Below are 19126 nucleotides of genomic sequence, written 5' to 3'. Positions count from 1 at the left end.
CTCTTCTGAGGTTTTCCCTGTTCAAACAATGCAACAATAAGCATTTTTTTATTAGTCTCCTTATTCACGTGTCCAAGAGTTTCACATATGCTATCTACTTATGAATGGAATTGGTGGATCATAAAGTAGGGAAAACCTTAAACTTTATTAGATATTGTCAAATAGCTGAACAAAGTTGTCTTGTACGAACTTACACTCTGACCAGCAGTGTATGAGTTTCCATTGCTCCACATCCTTGGCAATACTTGGCATTATCAGACTTCTTAATTTCTGCCCAATCTCCCAGATGAGAAAAGGTATTTCATTGTTTTAATTTCTATTTCTCTGATTACTAGTACTTAAGCAATTTTTAAAATGAGATAAATTTATGTAATAAAATGCACAGAAATTAAGAGTACAACTGGATCGGTTTTGCAAATGACTATCATCCACATACCAATCAAGATACGGAACATTCCCAAGATAACAAAAAGTACTCGTGTCCCTTCCTACACTCTCCCACCTTAGAAGCAACTATAACTCTGATTTCTATCACCACAGATTACTTCTGTCTACTCTGGAATTTCATGGAAAGCCCATGCAGTCTTTAAACGCAAAATACTAGTGGATTTTCAGTAAAGGTTTTCTATACTAAGAGATATTCATATTCTTCTGTCCTTTTATACCTCAAAGCCACAGGAGTGGGGGCATGGCACAAAGATTTTGGGAACTTAATTCCATTTCTTTGGTCCTCTTTTAATTCACAATTTAAGAAGAATATACCAGAAAACCATTCTGCTCAAATGCTTTAGTGAGGATGGGATATTAATTAAAAGAAAAAGATAAAACAGGGAGTTCCACTTTCCACTGTAGTCACAGCTCAAGACACAGATTAACTAGGAGGGTCCTGATGGATCACCAGTCTTACTCCCTTTTAAATGCTCTCACTTTAGTTAAACTGAGCTAAGAATGCAAGCAAGAATACATAAAACATTCAAGTTACACCTCTAAAGTGCTCAGATTTCAAATGGAGTAGCATGAGTAAAATAGTTATAATCCTTAAATTTAAAACTTGCTTAAGTACAAAGATTTTTGCTCATTAATGCAATCCTACATTTATAATCTGTGTGGAGGAGAAACACAGTATGATGACTGCTCTTCAGAAATATAAAACAAAATGAAATAGAACATTTCTAGTAAATACATACACTGTCCGTTTGTCTTGTCGGAGTAATTTAGAAGAAAATTCACTCAAAATATCAAGAAATGCCAAATTTAAAGGTGGATGGCTCTCCCCTTGTGGATTAGGCTCCTTAAAAGCAAATTCTATGCCATCTCTGTAAAGATTTAAAAAAAAGACTGAAATAAACATTTAAGGGATTACAGTATAAAACTGAATAACTTATACTTTCTTCCCATTAATAAGATCTTTCTTTTGCCATGCATTTAATCAGAGAAATATAGAATAAGGAGACTATACTGTGAGAATGAGAAAGCAAATTCACATTTTCTTTAACTGTTACTTTAAACAAACAACACAAACACAAATTTCAGCAATATGTTTCTCTAGCCCTCAGAATTAAGGGGCTGGTTTTCAGTTTGAATGTGGGTTAACATATCTACATTCTTTCTTCAGTATTCTTTCCATAGAAATTAACACAAATTTTCTCACGCAGAGAGCAATATATTTTCAGTACTTTTAAAGACATAAAAGAGGAGGCCTACTGAAAGAGAGGATTAATTTTAAAACAACTATTAAATATTTTTATTTATTTTTAAAATTAATGTATATAAGTATGTCACTCATACATAAACATATATAAACAATAAGTGTGTATTAATACTTGTGAATATACAAAACAAACATATATATCATCATACAGGACCCTTATAACTCACCTTACAACCAATAACTTTTATTGTTGTTAAATTTTTTAACTAATGATTAAAGAGCATTGTCAAAATATTACTGTTACCCAAAGTACTTTTCCCCCAACCAACCCTATTATTACCTGTATATCATTTATATATAAACATACTACATATACAAATTAAGTGTATAGTAAAAGTTGTGAACTTACAAAGCAAACATATATAACATCATACAGGGGTCCCATATGTTAACTCTCCACCTACACCTTGCATTGTTGTGAGATATTTGTTACAAATTATGAAAGAATATTGTCAAAATCTTACTACTAATCATAGTACTTATCTTACAACATTTGGTGTATTTTTCCCCCAACCCACCCTATTATTTTTAAAATATATTTTTTATGACAGAAATTGTAAACTTATAAAATAATCACGCACATGTGCAGAATTCCCAAACAACACCCCTCAGTCAACACACCACACTGTGATGGAACATTTGCTACAGATAAGATAATATCATCTGATTGTTACCACGTACATAGTGTATATTTGGCTTACATTTTCTATACTGCCTCATAATCAAATCATAACACAGTACATCTTCTGCACAGATGCAAGGATATTATATTACTACTAAAAACAGGCCACTCCAGTATTTTTCCCATGATTCTTCACATTCCCAACATTCTGCAGTAGTGATGTAGATTCGCTCTAGCTCACAAAGGACACTCTTGCATCTGTACCATCAACCACAATTCTCATCCACCTCTGGGTTTACTGCACTATTCAGTTCCTAGATTATTCTCTAGCATTCTGTCAATTGGCATTTACATACCTAGATTACCATTTTCAGTCACATTCCCATTTATAAACTAGCTGTTACTCACTATGTGTTACCATCCACTCTATACATTTCCGGTTTTCAAAGAAAGCTAATTAAAACTTTTACATACATTAAACATCAGTAGTCCATCTCAGTCTTCCTCCAATCTCCTTTAAGAATCCACCACCTACCACTAGGGCTTTAAGCTATTTTCCTATGATTTCTTCTAGAAGTTTTTTTTTTAAAGATTTATTTATTTATTTCTCTCCCCTCCCCCCCTCCCTGGTTATCTGTTCTCTGTGTCTATTTGCTGTGTCTTCTTTGCCCACTTCTGTTGTTGTCAGCGGCACAGGAATCTGTGTTTCTTTTTGCTGCGTCATCTTGTGTCATTTCTCTGTGTGGGCGGTGCCATTCTTAGGCAGGCTGCACTTTCTTTCCCGCTGGGCGGCTCTTTATGGGGTGCACTCCTTGTGCGTGGGGCTCCTCTACGCAGGGACACCCCTGCGTGGCACAGCACTCCTTGCGTGCATTAGCACTGCGCATGCGCCAGCTCCACACAGATCAAGGAGGCCCCGGGTTTGAACCGCAGATCTCCCATGTGGTAGACGGACGCCCTAACCACTAGGCCAAGTTCGCCACCCCTCTTCTAGAAGTTTTATGGTCCATATTTTTATTTTCAGGTTTTTCATCCATTTGAGTTAATTTTTGGATAAAGTATGAGATAGGTGTTCTCTTTCCTTCTTTCTGCTATGGATATTGTAGCAGTTTGATATGGTTATGAATTACAAAAATAGATATTGGATTATGTTTGTAATCTGATATGTGTCTGGGCCTGACTGTTATGATTAGGGCTTTAATTGGGCAATGTCATTAGGGCACTGAGTTTCTGTCCCTTGGTGGGAGGGGAATTCACAGATAAAAGGCATGGTGAAGGACAGAGTTGCAAGTTTTCTGATACTGGAGTTTGGATGTTGGAGTTTGATGCTGAAGTCTTAAGCTGGAGCCCTGGGGAAGAGACAGAGCCATTTGCCTATTCATCTACAGCAGACCTTGTGGAGAGAGGCAAAGCCTAGAGAGCCTCAAAGTCTACACCTGACCTCGTGGAGGAAACAGAGGAGCTGAGCACAGAGGAACCCAGAAAGCCTGAACTCTCACAGATGTCAGCAGCCATTTTGCTCCAACATGTGGAAATAGACTTTGGTGAGGGAAGTAACTTATGCTTTATGGCCTGGTAACTGTAAGCTCCTACCCCAAATAAAGACCCTTTCAACACCCAGCAGATTTCTGGTGTTTTCCATCAGCACCCCTTTGGCTAATACAGATATCCAATTCTTTAGCACCATTTGTTGAATGGGCTATTCTGCCTGAGCTCTGTGGGTTTGACAGGCTAGCCAAAAATCACTTGACCATACATGTGAGGGTCTGTTTCTGAACCATCAATTTGGTCCCACTGGTCTATGTGTCTGTCTTTATGCCAGTACCATGCTGTTTTTACAACTATAGCTAGGTAATATGATTTAAAGTCTGGAGATGAGAGTCCTCCAAATTTGCTTTTCCTTCTGAAGATGTATCTGAATATTCAGGGATCGCTTACCCTTCCAATAAATTTGAAAATTGTGTTTTCAATTTAATTTAAAAATGTAGGTGGAATCTGTATCGGGATTGCATTTAATCTGTACATCAATTTGAGTAGAATTGACAATTTAATGATATTTAGTCTTCTAATTCATGAGCATGGAATGTTCCTCTGTCTTTAGACATTTTTTGATTTTTTTAAACATTGAGTTCTACTTTTCTGAATACAAGTGCTTTACGTTGTTGGTTAAATTTTTTCCTGAATATCTGGCGTTTTATCTGTCATATTTTATTTTCACCACTCTTTTGACACCTTTAGTTACTTTTATTGATACAATCTTCATTTCTAGACTCTCTTCCAGGTCTCCCTCTCCTGTCTTTTCTTTTCAGGCTGTGGCACACACTTTAGTATTTCCTGAAAACCAGCTTCTTCGTTAGAAATTCTCACAGTTTCTGTTTATCTGTGAATATTCTAAACTCGCCCTCATTTTTGATAGACCATCTTGCCAGATATAAGATTCTTGGCGAGAAGGTTTTTCTCTTGCAGGATTTTAAATAAATCATACCACTGTCGTCTTACTTCCATGGTTTCTGGTGAGAAATCAGCACTTAATCTATTTGTATATCCCTTATATGTTATGCATTGTTTTTCTCTTGCTGCTCTCAGAATTCTGTCTTTGGCATTTGACATTCTGATTAGTATGTGTCTCTGAGTTGGTCTATTTGGATTTTTTCAGATGGGAGAACGTTGTGCTTCTTGGACATGGATATCAATGTCCTTCAATAGGGTTGGGAAATTTTCTACCATTATTTCTTCAAATATTCCTTCTCCCCCTTTACCCTTCTCTTCTCCTTCTCAGACACCCATGATATGTATGTTTGCACAACGTTTGCAGTCATTTAGTTCCTTGAGCCCTAGTTCAATTTTTTTCCATTCTTTCCTTCATCTGTTCTTTTGTATGTTCACTTTCAGAGGCCATTTCTTCAAGCTCACCAATCCTTTCTTATGCCTCCTCAAATCTGCTAGTACATGATTCTAATGTTTTTTTAAATTTCATTTATTGCAAATTTCATTCCCATATCTATTTTTCTACATATGCTTTCGAATTCTTTTTTGTGCTCATCCAGTGTCTTCTTAATACCCTTAATCTCTTTAGGCATCTTATTGAATTTATTAAGATATTTGTTTGAACTTCTATGACTGGTCATCTCAAGTCTTTTATGACATCTGGAGGCTTATCTTGTTCCTTTAACTGTGCCATATCTTCCTGTTTCTTGGTGTGGATTGTAATTTTCTGCTGGTGTAATGGCGTCTGGATTAGTATTTATTCGGGTGAAGATTTTGTCTTTAGTTTGGGGCTTCCTGCCCTTTCTCCCTTGCTGGTTGTGCAGTAGGAGCCAAGGTTGTAATTGGAGCTATAAGCTGTGGAGGCTCAAGCTGCTCTCATTGCTCCAGGGACCAATGAAGCTTCTCCCAACTTTCTCCTTTCCCAGGGGTAGGGACTGAGTCACAGCTGTGTGGAATAAAACAAGTCATGCAGGCCTAGACAGTAGTTGCCCAGAGAGACTGATGACGCTTCATGCCCCTTTCTCCCTGCTCTGGGGCTCGGACAGAGCTGCAGGTGTAGGCAGCAATCTATGCAGTGCCGGTCCAAGGTGACTGAGGTTGGCCTGGTAGACTTCCGATTTTCAGTCTGTGCCAGCAAAAGGTACCTGCAGGTTACCTGCATAGGCCGGTGCAGGGCCTGCCAGCCTCCTCCCTGCCAGAGGTGGGGCTAAAGCCCTGTCTAGGGCTGTAGGCCAATCTGGGTGAAATAAACTGGTTCCTAACATCACTGTGATTTTCGGTCAGCTGGGTTTCCCCTCAGGCTTGGAGCAGAATCAAAAGCAGCCACTGGCCTCTTTCCAACTTGGGCAGATTCATACCCCAGGTATTGCCAGGGTTATATCTTAGCCAGTCTAGTCTACCAATGAGTAGCCGAAATCGACAGCCAACCATCTCCTTCTCCCATTTTTGGGAAATGGAGTTTCCAATTCCAGCCACAGAATAGGTCTTGGGGTGGCTCATGACACCAGAGTAGGATAATCACCATCCTCCTCACCTTGGCTGGGAATTTCCTGGAGAGGCTGGTGTAGGTCTCCGCACCTTCCTCCCTGCTGGAGGTGGGTCTGGGGCCTAGGCTAGAGCTGCAATCTGACCTGGATGCAAAGAAGCCGGTCCCTACCAGCACTGTAATTTTCAGTCCCCTTGTGCCAGGTGCAGAGTTAAGATGGTGGCTGCTGGCCTCTTTCTGACTTGGACAGGCTCAAACTTTGGCTGTTCTCAGGATTATACTTTAGCCTGCTGAATTTACTCCTCAGTAGTTGAAGCTGGTGCCCAACTGTCTCTTCTCCCCCATTTTTAGGAAGTAAAACTTTCAATTCCAGCCACAGAACAGCTCCCAAGGTGACTTGTGCCTCTAGTAGAGGTTAGGCACCGGCCTCTGTGGCGTGGAGCACTCTACTTTTACAAGTCTTCTCTGCAGATGGGCAGTCTCCACCTTCCATTATTTTAAGTATGTTGCAGGATGCTGTTCTGGTCTCCTGGAACCCCCAAACAGGTGCTTCAGCTAGCTCCAGATAACTCTGGGTATTTACTAACTGCCCTGCAGCATGAGCTGACTCTAGCTTCTTACACTGCTGCCATCTTGCTGGTTGTCAATTAAATAGTTTTTTAACCACCCATTTAGGTGTAAATTTTTAAATTAAACTCCACATAGGGCCCATTTTAAATATATTTACATGGCAAAATAGAATTACTTTTATTTATCAAGAGAACAACCCAACATTATACTCCCACCAAAAAAAAAAATGTAACCCAGATGGTGGAATTGAGGAGTAACAGTAGAAAGGCTCTTACATAAAGAAAATCACATATCACTTACAAAATCATTACCACATGTGTGGTCCTTAAATATTACCTAAAATTATAACCTAATGGATTAAAAGATGTAAAAATGAATTTGTTAGTTTTAAAACAACATAAAAGGAGGAGTTGAGGAAGAAATGTACACTATGGACCATGGATGGTGCTAAGAGACTGATGATATTATCTCATCGTCTGTAACAAATGTTCCACCATGGTGTGGAATACTGGTGAATGGATATTGTATGGGAATTCTATGCATGTGTATGATTGTTTTGCAAGTTCGCAAGCTCTGTAATAAAAATGTATTCTTAAAAAATAGGGTGGATTGGGGGAAAAATACACCAAATGTATGATAGGAACTATAGTTAGTAATATTTTGATGATCCTCTTGCATAGTTTGTAACAAATGTTTCACAAAAACACAAAGTGTGGGTGGAGGGGTGATGTATGAGACTCCTGTATGATGTTATGTACGTTTATTTTGTAAGTTCACAACCGTTACTATATACTTATTCTTTAGGTATGTTCATGTATGAACGATATACTTCAATAAAAAACATATTTTAAAAAGTTGAGGATCGTTATGTCCATAACTTTACCAAGAGCAGGAAATTTTCTAAAGGGAGATATTCAACACTATAAAAATCAGCAAGGGAAGGAAAAGAGAAACAAATAAAACAGGTAAGTTTTAACTAGGTTTCCCCAAAGGCAAGGATCTTTAGTCCATAATTAAGATATAAATATCATAATCAACACTGATATTTTGTAATGCTGATAAATATATGCTGCTTTGCATCATATAATTTATAAAGACTTTGTATTTTTTAAATACATAGATTTTCTTATAAAGGCAGTTTTAGTCTCAACTCATTTGTTAACTGAGAGAGCACTATAACTGCTCTTAAATTTAAGAAAGAGAAATATATCACATAATTGTAAACAAATAATATAGCATCAATTTGGCTATCCCCAATGTAGAAACAAGACAATTTCATGATTAAAAAAAATGAGTTGAATAAAATATTTGGACATTACTTGTGTAGCATGGCAATGGCTTCTCTTGTTTTCAATTGATCAAGTCCAAAAGTTAAAGCAAAACGTCGAGCAAGTTCTTTTATGCCACTGAATGTTGGAGATGATCTATCAAAATTATAGCCATTTTCTTGTATCATTTCATTAAAAAGCTGTTCAGAAAGAAGTAAAAAGTTAAGTGTTTTAATAATTAAGGATTATTAACATCTTTGAAATACCATATTTTGTAATTAAACTATAGCAGGTGCTCAATAAATGAGGCATTATAATTTATTCTAAAACATGTACTATAATAAACATATGATATACAAATGACCAAAACTATAGCACTTTATACCTTTAGACTAGGGGAAGTCATTGACATCAGAAACCCATTAGGTTTTGGCAAAATAATATTCTGCTGGTATTAAATGGATATTAACATAACATTTACAAATATATAGAAAAGGAAGCCAAATAAATTATTAGGCAACTATTCTCTATTATTTTTACCACATACACTGCTTATAAATGGTGAATTGTCAAATTGGGAACTTTTATCATAATGTAAGCAAAGCAAAAACCTATGTTTCAGAGGGAGCAATGTAGCTCAAGCAATTGAGAGCCCACCTCCCACATGGAAGTTCCCAGGTTCGGTTCCCAGTGCCTCCTAAAGAAAAACAAATCAAACAACGAGGAGACAACAAGCAGAAACAATGAACAAACGAGGAAAAACAACAAGCAGACAAGAAGCAAAACAACTAGCAAAAATTCAATGAACAAACAGAAGAGGGAACAAACTCAAGGGAGCCAATGTGGCTCAGTTGTAGAGCGTTGGCCTCCTATGTATGAGGTCCCGGGTTCAATCCCCGGTCCTGGTACCTCAAAAACAAAAACAAACACACCAAAAAACTATTTTTCAACTACTGAATTGGCAATGTTTTAACAGATAAGGTTCATTACTGATAATACATTGAAATGAGTACTCTGGGTTGCTGGGAGCATAAACTGAGATAACCTTTGAATCTATGACTAAGCAATTCTAATTCCAAAACTATGTAAAATAATAAAACCATTTATGCACAGTGCATAGGTACAAAAATATTTTCAGTGCAATTCATAATGGCAAAAAATTGGAAAAGATCTCAAAATCAAATGAGAGATTGGATAAATTACCGTGCAACTATAAAACAATGTTATAGTCATTCAAAATGCCATGGAAAGTAATGTGCAAATGTTCATAATTAATATGAATACTGCAGTCTACAAAACAGAATGCACAGTATAGTTTAACTTTGTAAGAGATAAAATTTCATAGAGGCATAAAACAGACTAAGGCAGATACTAAAAACAAAAGGTTGAGCTTAGACTTTCCCTTTAAACCACTCTCATACCTACATAATAGTACTGTTAGTTACAAGCATTATGTTGGGCTTTCACCTTCCGTATTCATTTCCAAAGATTAACACACATCCTTTTTATCACTTTTGCACAAGTTAACCCTCAGCTTCCCATTCTCTAAGATCATGTATATTACTAAAAGAAAACTAAAAAACGTAACATGGAACTGTATAGCATAGTAAAATGCATATGAAATAAGAATATGGGTAAAATCGCATTTTTTCCTTTGAAATTGAACAAATGTACTACAAGATTTTAATTATCAGACACAAAAAAACTATTATGCTGAGTGAGAGAAACCAGACACAAAGTACTACATATTGTATGATTCCATTTATATAAAATATAAATATAAATCAATTTATAAAGATGAAATTAGATTAGGGTTTATGTAGGGGTGGGGAAAGACTGCTAAGGGATGTGGAGTGTTTCTTTTCGGAGTAATGAAATTCTTCTAAAATCTTTTGTGGTACCAGGGAGCCATCAGTGCCTACAACTGAAAGCAGGAGAATTGCATCCAGCATTCATGTAGAATCTAAGTCCTCTCTTGATATAGATGTAGAGTGGACACAACCATTCTAGGGTCCACAGGATGGAGGAATAGAGAATGGATTAGAGTGGACTTACTGATATTCTATTCATGAACTATTGTGATTAGTAACGAAAGAAAATGTGGCACTGGTGTGGAGAAAGTGGCCATGGTAGCTGCTGGGGGTAGGGAGTGGGAAGAAGAGATGTGATGTGGGGGCATTTTTGGGGGTTGCAGTTGTCCCAGGTGGTGCTGCAGGGACAGTTACCAGACACTGTATGACCTCCCATGGCCCACTGACCATGAGGTGCAGTGATGCTCAGAGATGTATTCACCAAATGCAATGAATGTCTCATGATGATGAAGGAGGTTGTTGTGATGGGCGGAGGAGTGGGTGAGGGGGTTGGGGGTTATATGGGGACCTTATATTTTTTCAATGTAACATTAAAAAATAAAGAGAAAATGAAATAAAATCTTTTTTGGTGATGAATGCACAATACTGTGATTATGCTAAATGCCACTGATTATATACTTTGGATAAATTGTATGGTATGTGAGCATAGCTCAAGAAAACTGCTAAATAAATCAATAAATAGTGCAAGAATAGCCAGAAACAGCAGCCATGTACAGCAGGTGAAGCATAGAGATATTAAGAGTTGAAGAATTTTCTTGTTTGTTTTTTTGATTACTATTAACACTGAAATAATGAAAATGCTCTAATAAAGATTGAAGTGATGAATGCACAATTATGTGATTATACCAAATAATCAAACTGATGGTACACTTTGGATGAACTGTATGCTTTATTAATATGTATCAATAAAATTGTTTTTTAAAAAGGGTACTGTTAAGTAAAAAAAATTAACTTGTATTTTTTTCTATTTTCCTGTATTTTCTAAACTTTCTATAGAGTAATTATTTTACACTATTTTTTAAATAATAAAAACTGCACTTTTTTATTACAAGAAAGAAATATTTTTATGATAGCCACATGATACACCAATTTTTTCAAAATCTCTTCTGCAGTAACACTTTATTAACACTCTGATTCATAGGTTGATTCAATGAGGTCACAGAGACAGGCAGGAAGGTGGTAAAAATATAAAACTCACTGAGGTGTTAGAAGACTCTAATATTTACTGACTACCTACTAGGCACAGTGTACTAGGTTTCACACTCTACATAAGTTAAATGTGAACTTAAGTTCTACAGTTAACTATTAATAGAATAACAGTGCTACCATCAGGTAAACCTGTTTTTAGTGCTTTCACTTTAAAGACAAATTATGGAATCTTTGTGTTTAACAAAGATCTTTGTCCAAAGAAGCATGCAAACATACACTAATATATGTTTTCCATTTCCAAAGATTTTATACAAGTGTATTAGCAAATGGGAACATCCAATCTGTTTTTAACTTAACTTAAACCTTGAGTTGTTTCACTCCCACCCATTAGGTAACATTTGGTCAGCATCACAGTTCCCTGGTTTCATCACCACTGTTTAACCTTTAGTTGGGAAAACAGTGTTCACATGCTAATTTTTAAGTGTTACACAACAGTTATTGCGGAGATGCACTAAATGATATATTCATCTAATAATCTACTGATGGACATCTGGATTATTTCTAATTTCTTACAATTTTAAGTAATGTCACAATGTACAAGCTTGTATACTTATTTTTATAACCTTGTTCTATTACGATCCTGGATACATTTTTAAAGTACAATTGCTGCCTCAAAAGAAATACATGTTTTAATTTTGACATGTATTACCAAATTGCCTATCAGGAAGATTTGCCAATCTACACTGGTGGTAGTACATATTTTCCCCATACCTTAGACAGCTGTAAATTTTGCCAATCTTGCCAGTCTAAAAGCAAAACATGATATCTCACTTGGACTTCTCTGCCTGCCTAGGTGAAGTTATTTTGTATTTCTACTTTTATGAATTATCTTTTGCATTCTTCTGCTACCTTGTGAACTATTGTTAATTATGTTAAAGCCAGTAAATACTCTTCATGTCTTACCTGTTGTAAACTGAGAATAAGGGTCTTTGCACACTGAATTTTGTCTATCTGCCTTGTTTTACTCATTGTTTCTTTGATGATATCTCCATAATCATTATAATACTAGGGGAAAAATGCACAAATTAGCAGATCATTATCTTTTTAAACTATTAGACAATAAGACTAATTTTAAGTTAGTCACATATTAGTATATATTTGGCTGAAATCATGCTTTCGAACACCTTGAAGTAGTATTAGTAACATCAGAAGTTCCAGGCAGTTAAAATCTAATCAAATTAAACTCCAGGCTTGGTTTTAAGTAAAGGAGGCATGGAATAAAACAATTATGAGGTTATGCAGATTTTCAGAACATAAAGGATATGAAAACAAAGTTCACAAATACTTTGTGAACAATTAAATGACTATCATCACAGTATCTGTAAAACTTATTCATGCTACTTCAGTATATCGTTCATGTTCGTTTCTAACTTTATTAATTTGGCTTATAGAATCTAAAAGCCTGTAAACAGCATTTAAAAGAAAACTTACAGCATGTGACATTTACACTACAAACTGCAGGTAATATTTTTCTAATTTAAGATCCAGTTTCAAAATAACATCAGAGGTAACAGGATAACCATGGCCCTATGGCTAATAAAATTAACTTTATTCCAGAATACCTAAATCGAAAAGTTTAAAATGTGCTATATGAATCATAAACCATGATTTTAAAAAAAAAACAACAACAAATTAATCATGTCAAATGACTTAAGTTCCAACGTAATTTTCAAATTGCTCCATGGCACTACAGTTACATTATGTAGCAAACATTCATTCCATAGAAAGGATTAACTGGGGTTTGTCCAATTTATTACATATATTTTATTTCTTGAATGCGAAGTTTTTTTAAAGTTTACATTTATAATTAGATTTTACTTGAGAAAAGAGTAGAAAAAAATTATAAGTAACATTGTGCTAGTGCAATTAACAATATCCTCTCTATTGCTACTTAAAATTAGAAAATCTTGCATATATTCATGAAAACTATGCATAACCTACTGTGAAGCACATCAGACTTTTAGAGTCAAAAGGAACCTTAGCTATCACAGTGGAATAGAGGATGAAATCTGGCCACAAAAGGTACTGAGAGTTACTCAAGGTCACAACATACATAGTAAACAAGCTAAAACCACCATCCAGGTCTAAAAAGCATCAAGTTTTTGTACTACATCAAGCAGAAGAGTAGCACCACCCTGTTATCTTAAACTAAATCACAAATTGAGTTTCTAATAGTAACACCCTAAGACAGACTGTTTTCACTACTCCAAATACAAATGAACTTGATAAACCAAAAATGTCCATTAATAGGAAAAGTGAAGGTATGGGGCAACGCACCTGAAAATATCAAAGATTTTAAAATAGAGAGTTTACTATTAAAAGAATTTAACAGCAACCAAGCACAAAAGCTAAAGTGCTACACATCATCATTTAAGCATTTTAATAAAGCTATATTGGCAATCCATTTTTCAACTTTACCTTCATATACTGCTTGAAGATATCTGCAGCTGTATTCATCTCCACCACAGTATATACAATTAGCTTACAAAATGCTGCAAGTAAATTTCTCCTCTTGTGCAGAGCTTCAATTTTACTGGCTTCATCTTCCTGCTGACCATCTGGGGGAAAAATTCTAAACATTAAGCTATCTATTTTACTTCACCCATTTAAAAAAACAATCCTCAACATAAAACATTCTTATTTTGGAATATTTGAAAAATAAAAAAAAACATTTAACATAAAAATTTAAATTACCCATAATCTTGTAACTCAGAAAGAACCACTCTTAATATCTTAGTGAATGACGAGTCTGTTTATTCTAATAGACAAAATTTTCATGTAGCCAAATAATAATCACAAGGTTGCTTGGTGAACATGGAACATGAACAAATGGAGTGATTTGAAGGAAATTATCTTTAATGAAGTCAAGCTAATACATTCATCTACTTCCCTAATAGAAATTGTTTGCCAATGAGATCTGCATATTCAAAGTCTATCAGTTAAGGCTCCTTCTTTCCTGGAGGCAGCCAGCCTCACAAACTCTCCTAATCCTTCCAAAGATGATACCATCAACATCACCCCTGATTCTTATTGATATATTCTTATGTATTAAATATATTGAGATAGCCTAGCCAATTAATCATTGTCTTTATAAGACAACTTTGTATACTTCTGCTCTGATATATTATGTGAATCTTGACATTCAATTTTAAGAAGACAGACTTATTTCTGAATTCTTCAGTGGGAAAAGCTTCACTGTAGCCCCCAAGTACTGCCAAAGGATTGTTTATAATTATTAATATTGTAAATAAAACTGTAATGAAGACTTTTACATAAAAAGCTGTATAAAGAGTTTTCCTCTGGGCAGATTTTACAAATGAAATTACTTGCTAAAAAATACTATTTCAAATTAATTTATGTTTCTTTGGTTACCACTGAAGTTAAAGTTTGTTTATGCATTTATTCACCATTTATATTTCTTCTTTTGGTACTAGTCTTTAGTTATCCTGTGAACTTCTCAATGTAAGATTCCCAACGTCAAAAAAGATTTTGTGTAAAATAAGTAAGTTCTTTTAAACAAGTATTTTTTACACTGTCTCTGGTAATCCTTGATAGCTGCTAGTAAATTAAAATGAAAATTTGAGAAAATTTAAGACAATCAGGAAAAGCTTTATGATATCACAAGTACACAGAATGCCAAAGCCATTTGCTTAGAAACCTAAAACATACTGTTTATTCTTTTAAAACTACATAAAGTATATAAGCTAAACTTTTCTTAATGACTATCATTATCATAGACCATTTCCATACAATATTGTTTCCAATCATTGTTCAGTGTTCCTATAAGGAACTGGAGGTATGCAGACTCTCTTCCTTTATAGTTTAAATTACCCAGATACTAAGTGCTTTTCTGAGTGCTGATTAGTTTTTCAACTTCTGTCAAAAAATTAGAAACCACTTCTTTTGTGGGGATTTAAGAACTTCAGAGAAGTACCTGTCATTATCATTAAGTATTGTCAGAAATATTCCCTATTTAATGCTCCCTTTCTAATCTGATGTAGGCTAACAAATTAAATAACCAAGGCTCTAAAATACTAGAAGTCGGATGAGGAAGAAAAGTAATGCAAACTCAAGTAGGTTGCTGGTGGGGGGTGAGGGGAGTAAAATGATAAAACCACCTTGGAGAATAATTTGGGAACATGTGATCAAGTTTAAAATGCATATACAGCAATTTTACTCTCAAGTATACATTAGAAGAACTATAAAAATCAAAGAGGACCCCTATCTCACACCATACAAAAAAATTAACTCAAAATGGATCAAAGACCTAGCTATAAGAACCAGGGCTAAAAAACTCCCAGAAGAAAACGTAGGGAAGTATCTTCAAGATCTTGCGACAGGCAATGGTTTCTGAGAGTTTACTCCCAAAGCACAGGCAATGAAAGAAAAAGATAAATGTGAACTCACAAACTTAAAACTTTTGTTGTGCATCAAAGGACTTTGTCAAGAAAAAGAAAAGACAACCTATACAATGGAAGAAAATATTTGAGAACTACATATCTAATAAAGGTCCAATATCCAGAATACATAAAAAATTCTACAACTCAGCAACAAAAAGAAAAACAACCCAATTTAAAAATGGACAAAGGACCTGAATAGACATTTCCCAAAAGAGGATATACAAATGGCTAAAAAGCACATGAGAAGATGCTCAACATCACTAGCTATTACACAAATGTAAAACAAAACCAGAATGAGACACCATTTCACACATACTAGAAGGGCTGGTGGCAATGTAAAATGATACAGCAGCTGTGGAAGACAGTTCAGCAGTTCCTCAGGAAGCTAAGTATAAAATTACCATATGATCCTAACAATCCCACTTACTAGGATTATATCCAGAAGTACTGAAAGCAGGGACTTGAACAGCTATTTGTACACCAATATTCATAGCTGCATTATTCACAACTGCCTAAAGATGGAAACAACCCAAGTGTCCATCAACCAATGAATGGATAAACAAAATGTGGTATATACATACAATGGAATATTATTCAGTGTAAAAAGGAATGAAGTCCCGATGCACGCAACAACATGGATGAAATGTGAGGGCATTATGTTCAGTGAAATAAGCCAGACACAAAAGGACAAATATTATATGATCTTACTGTTATGAACTCATTATAATAAGCAGGGTTAGAATCTAGAATATAGGCTACTAGAAGATAGACTGGGTTAGAGAATAGGAAGCTGATGCTTAACTTGTACAGAATTTGTATTTAGGCTGATGGTAAAGATTTGGAAATGGATAATGGTGGTGGAAGCACATTGTTTTGTGTATCATCAACAGCACTGAACTGTATAGGCGAATGTGGTTAAAAAGAGAAACTTTAGGATGTATATATTACTAGAATAAAATTTAAAGGCTTAAACAACAGGACTGTACAACACAGTGAACCCTATTGGAGACAATGGACTATAGTTAATAGTTTAAGTACAAGAATATTCTTCCATGAATTGTAATAAATATACAAAACAAAGTGTTAGTAACAGTATGGCATATGGGAAAATAAACACCTAATGTCAATAATGGACGCTAGAAAGAACTATTTTAATAATTTTTCACCAATTATAACAAAGGTAACTCACTACTGCTAAAAAAATTGTACTATTATTTAAAAGTGCTATCATCAATTCTAACACACATTCCACACTAACGGAAAATCCTCACTATAAAACATCCTTTTTTCAATCAGTGGTGCTGGTAGTGGGAAATTTTACATGTTATGCATGACTGTTAACTTACAACTGCTCAAATAAAAAAATTTTTTGAACACACACACTATAATCCAGCAATTCCCCTTTTAGATACAAAGTAGAAGAACTTCTGAGAGCATGTTTTCATGGGTTAAGTGTAAGAATATTTGTTTTAACATTATTTGTTAACAGGGAAAAAAATACCAGTAACTTAAATGCCCATCAATGGCAAAATGAATAAACTGGTTAATTTATAATGTTTAACATTCAGCAATTAAGATAAACTATAGCCACGTTATTACTGATAAAGCTCAAAAACATTAACTCAAAAGAGCAAGTTACAAAATAGTGTTCAACCAATTATGTAAAAGTTAGCAACAGGGGATAAAATTAATTTAAAATGCAAGAGAATGATAAACACCAAATTCAGGATAACAGTTATCTTTTAAGAAAAGCAAAAACAGGACTGGAGAAGGATGTAAATGAGGTTTTCTATTGTAACGATGCCTTACTTTAAAAAAAAAAATGGTAAGATTTGACAACTACTGGTGGTGGGTATGTATTTGTAATGTTTTATACTTTTCTATAGGATTGAAATACTCAAAGGATAATTAGATAAAAAGAAAAAAACAAAAACAAAAAACTCCAGAGACAAGAGTCTGTGGGTAATTCCAGGAAGTTCCTAGAAAATTCAGGAGTAGCGACAAACTTATTCTCATTCTACTTCCCATCCTCTAAATCAGGGGTCCTTATCCTTTTTTGTTCCACTGATCCCTGTACCAGTTAGGTGAAAACAAAAGACACAGACCTCTTACTATACTGTGTATTATTTAAGAAATATATCACTCCCACACCAATAAGTCCCCACAAGATTAATGCTTTTTTTAATTTAAATTCAAGCTCACAGACCCTTTGTTAAGAACCCCAGCTCTAAATGAAGTAGAGGCCATCTCCAACTAATGAAAGGATTATGTATCAAAGCTGTGATTTGGTATCAGTTTTTTTTAATGGCTTTAATATGCAATTGGTCAGGTATTTTAAAAAAATTTTAGTAACATAAAATTTCCCATTTAAACCAGTTTCAACTATACAATTCAGTGGTGTTAATTACATTCACACTGTTGTGCTACCATCTCCACCATTTGTATCAGTGACTGGAATACAACCATGCTTTCCCATAAGTTTGAAGAAGTCTTAGTCATCTTTGAGGATCCCTTTCAGATGTTAACTAATCTCAAAGCCTTTCTGACCAATGCAGACCAGTTGAACTTGCTCGACACTCCCACAACACTATAAACATGCCTCTATTGCTTATCATATTCCACTGTAATTACTTGCTTATAGGTATAGATACGTCTTTTCTATTTCAAGGTGAATTCTTGAAGGAAAGGGCCTTGTCTCATTTTCTGATATCTGCAACATCTAGTATACTGACCAATAAATGTCTGTCAACCAGTTTTTTTAAAAAAGTATAATGAAACCAATAGCTGAGAACAAAATGAAAAGTAGAAAGTATAAGCTTTAATAAATAGACTTAGACAACTGCTTTGGCTGTTCAAGTTTTCTCAATTGCTTTCTGGGCAGGTTTTTAGTTCTTAAGAACAAAGCTCTTAATTGCTAAAAAATAAGCTATAAGCCATGCATAGAATGATATATATTTATTTAGGCCCCAATTTGCAGTGATTTGTCAAGATTATTTATGGCTATACACATGATGATATGTTTTCATTCAAGCATATTTCAAATGAAAAACAAACCCAAAAAGAAGCCACCAAATATGACTTGTTTTACCTCAACTCTTGTTCAGATTAAGACATCTGTGTATGCAATCAGGGTGTGAAGAAAACACTAGGCAAGGGTGGTTTGATTATTTTCTTGTGAAAATTTTGTACTGCCCCAGAATTTTAGAGTAGTTTCAAACATCTAACACTCAGAAATCACATTGTTTAATACCTCAAAAATATGAAAATGTATGTAAAATCATACAACAAAAAATGTCACATTTTAAAGAAACACTTTATTCTCCTCAAAATGCCTGAATATTGGTATTTCTAATGAATAAGGGGAATGGCTAATAAATTTTATTGAGTACCTATTATATGCTCATATACTCTACTAGGAACTTTACTAAACTTTATTTAATCCTCACAGTAACTCTATGGGGTAGCTTCAAATGAGAAAAAACAGGCTCAGAGATAGTAAGAA

General features: G+C 34.8%; 1 protein-coding gene across 8 annotated transcripts in view; it reads right to left on the bottom strand.

Annotated features, from left to right (window-relative positions):
* Positions 1-19126, bottom strand: part of STAG2 (STAG2 cohesin complex component) — a 159107-nt gene that overhangs the window by 13383 nt on the left and 126598 nt on the right. For all 8 annotated transcript variants that reach the window (XM_058291453.2, XM_058291454.2, XM_058291456.2 and 5 more), the window contains 4 exons: positions 13643-13782; positions 12128-12229; positions 8196-8344; positions 1188-1316 (listed from right to left, as the gene is read on the bottom strand). In XM_058291453.2, the coding sequence (XP_058147436.1) occupies positions 1188-1316; positions 8196-8344; positions 12128-12229; positions 13643-13782 (520 nt within the window). The remainder of the gene's footprint in view (positions 1-1187; positions 1317-8195; positions 8345-12127; positions 12230-13642; positions 13783-19126) is intronic.

The sequence above is a fragment of the Dasypus novemcinctus genome, chromosome X (assembly GCF_030445035.2).
Source record: "Dasypus novemcinctus isolate mDasNov1 chromosome X, mDasNov1.1.hap2, whole genome shotgun sequence".
Taxonomy (NCBI): domain Eukaryota; kingdom Metazoa; phylum Chordata; class Mammalia; order Cingulata; family Dasypodidae; genus Dasypus; species Dasypus novemcinctus.
The sequence above is the reverse complement of the archived record's forward strand: the minus strand, read 5'-3'. Positions and strand labels throughout refer to the sequence as shown.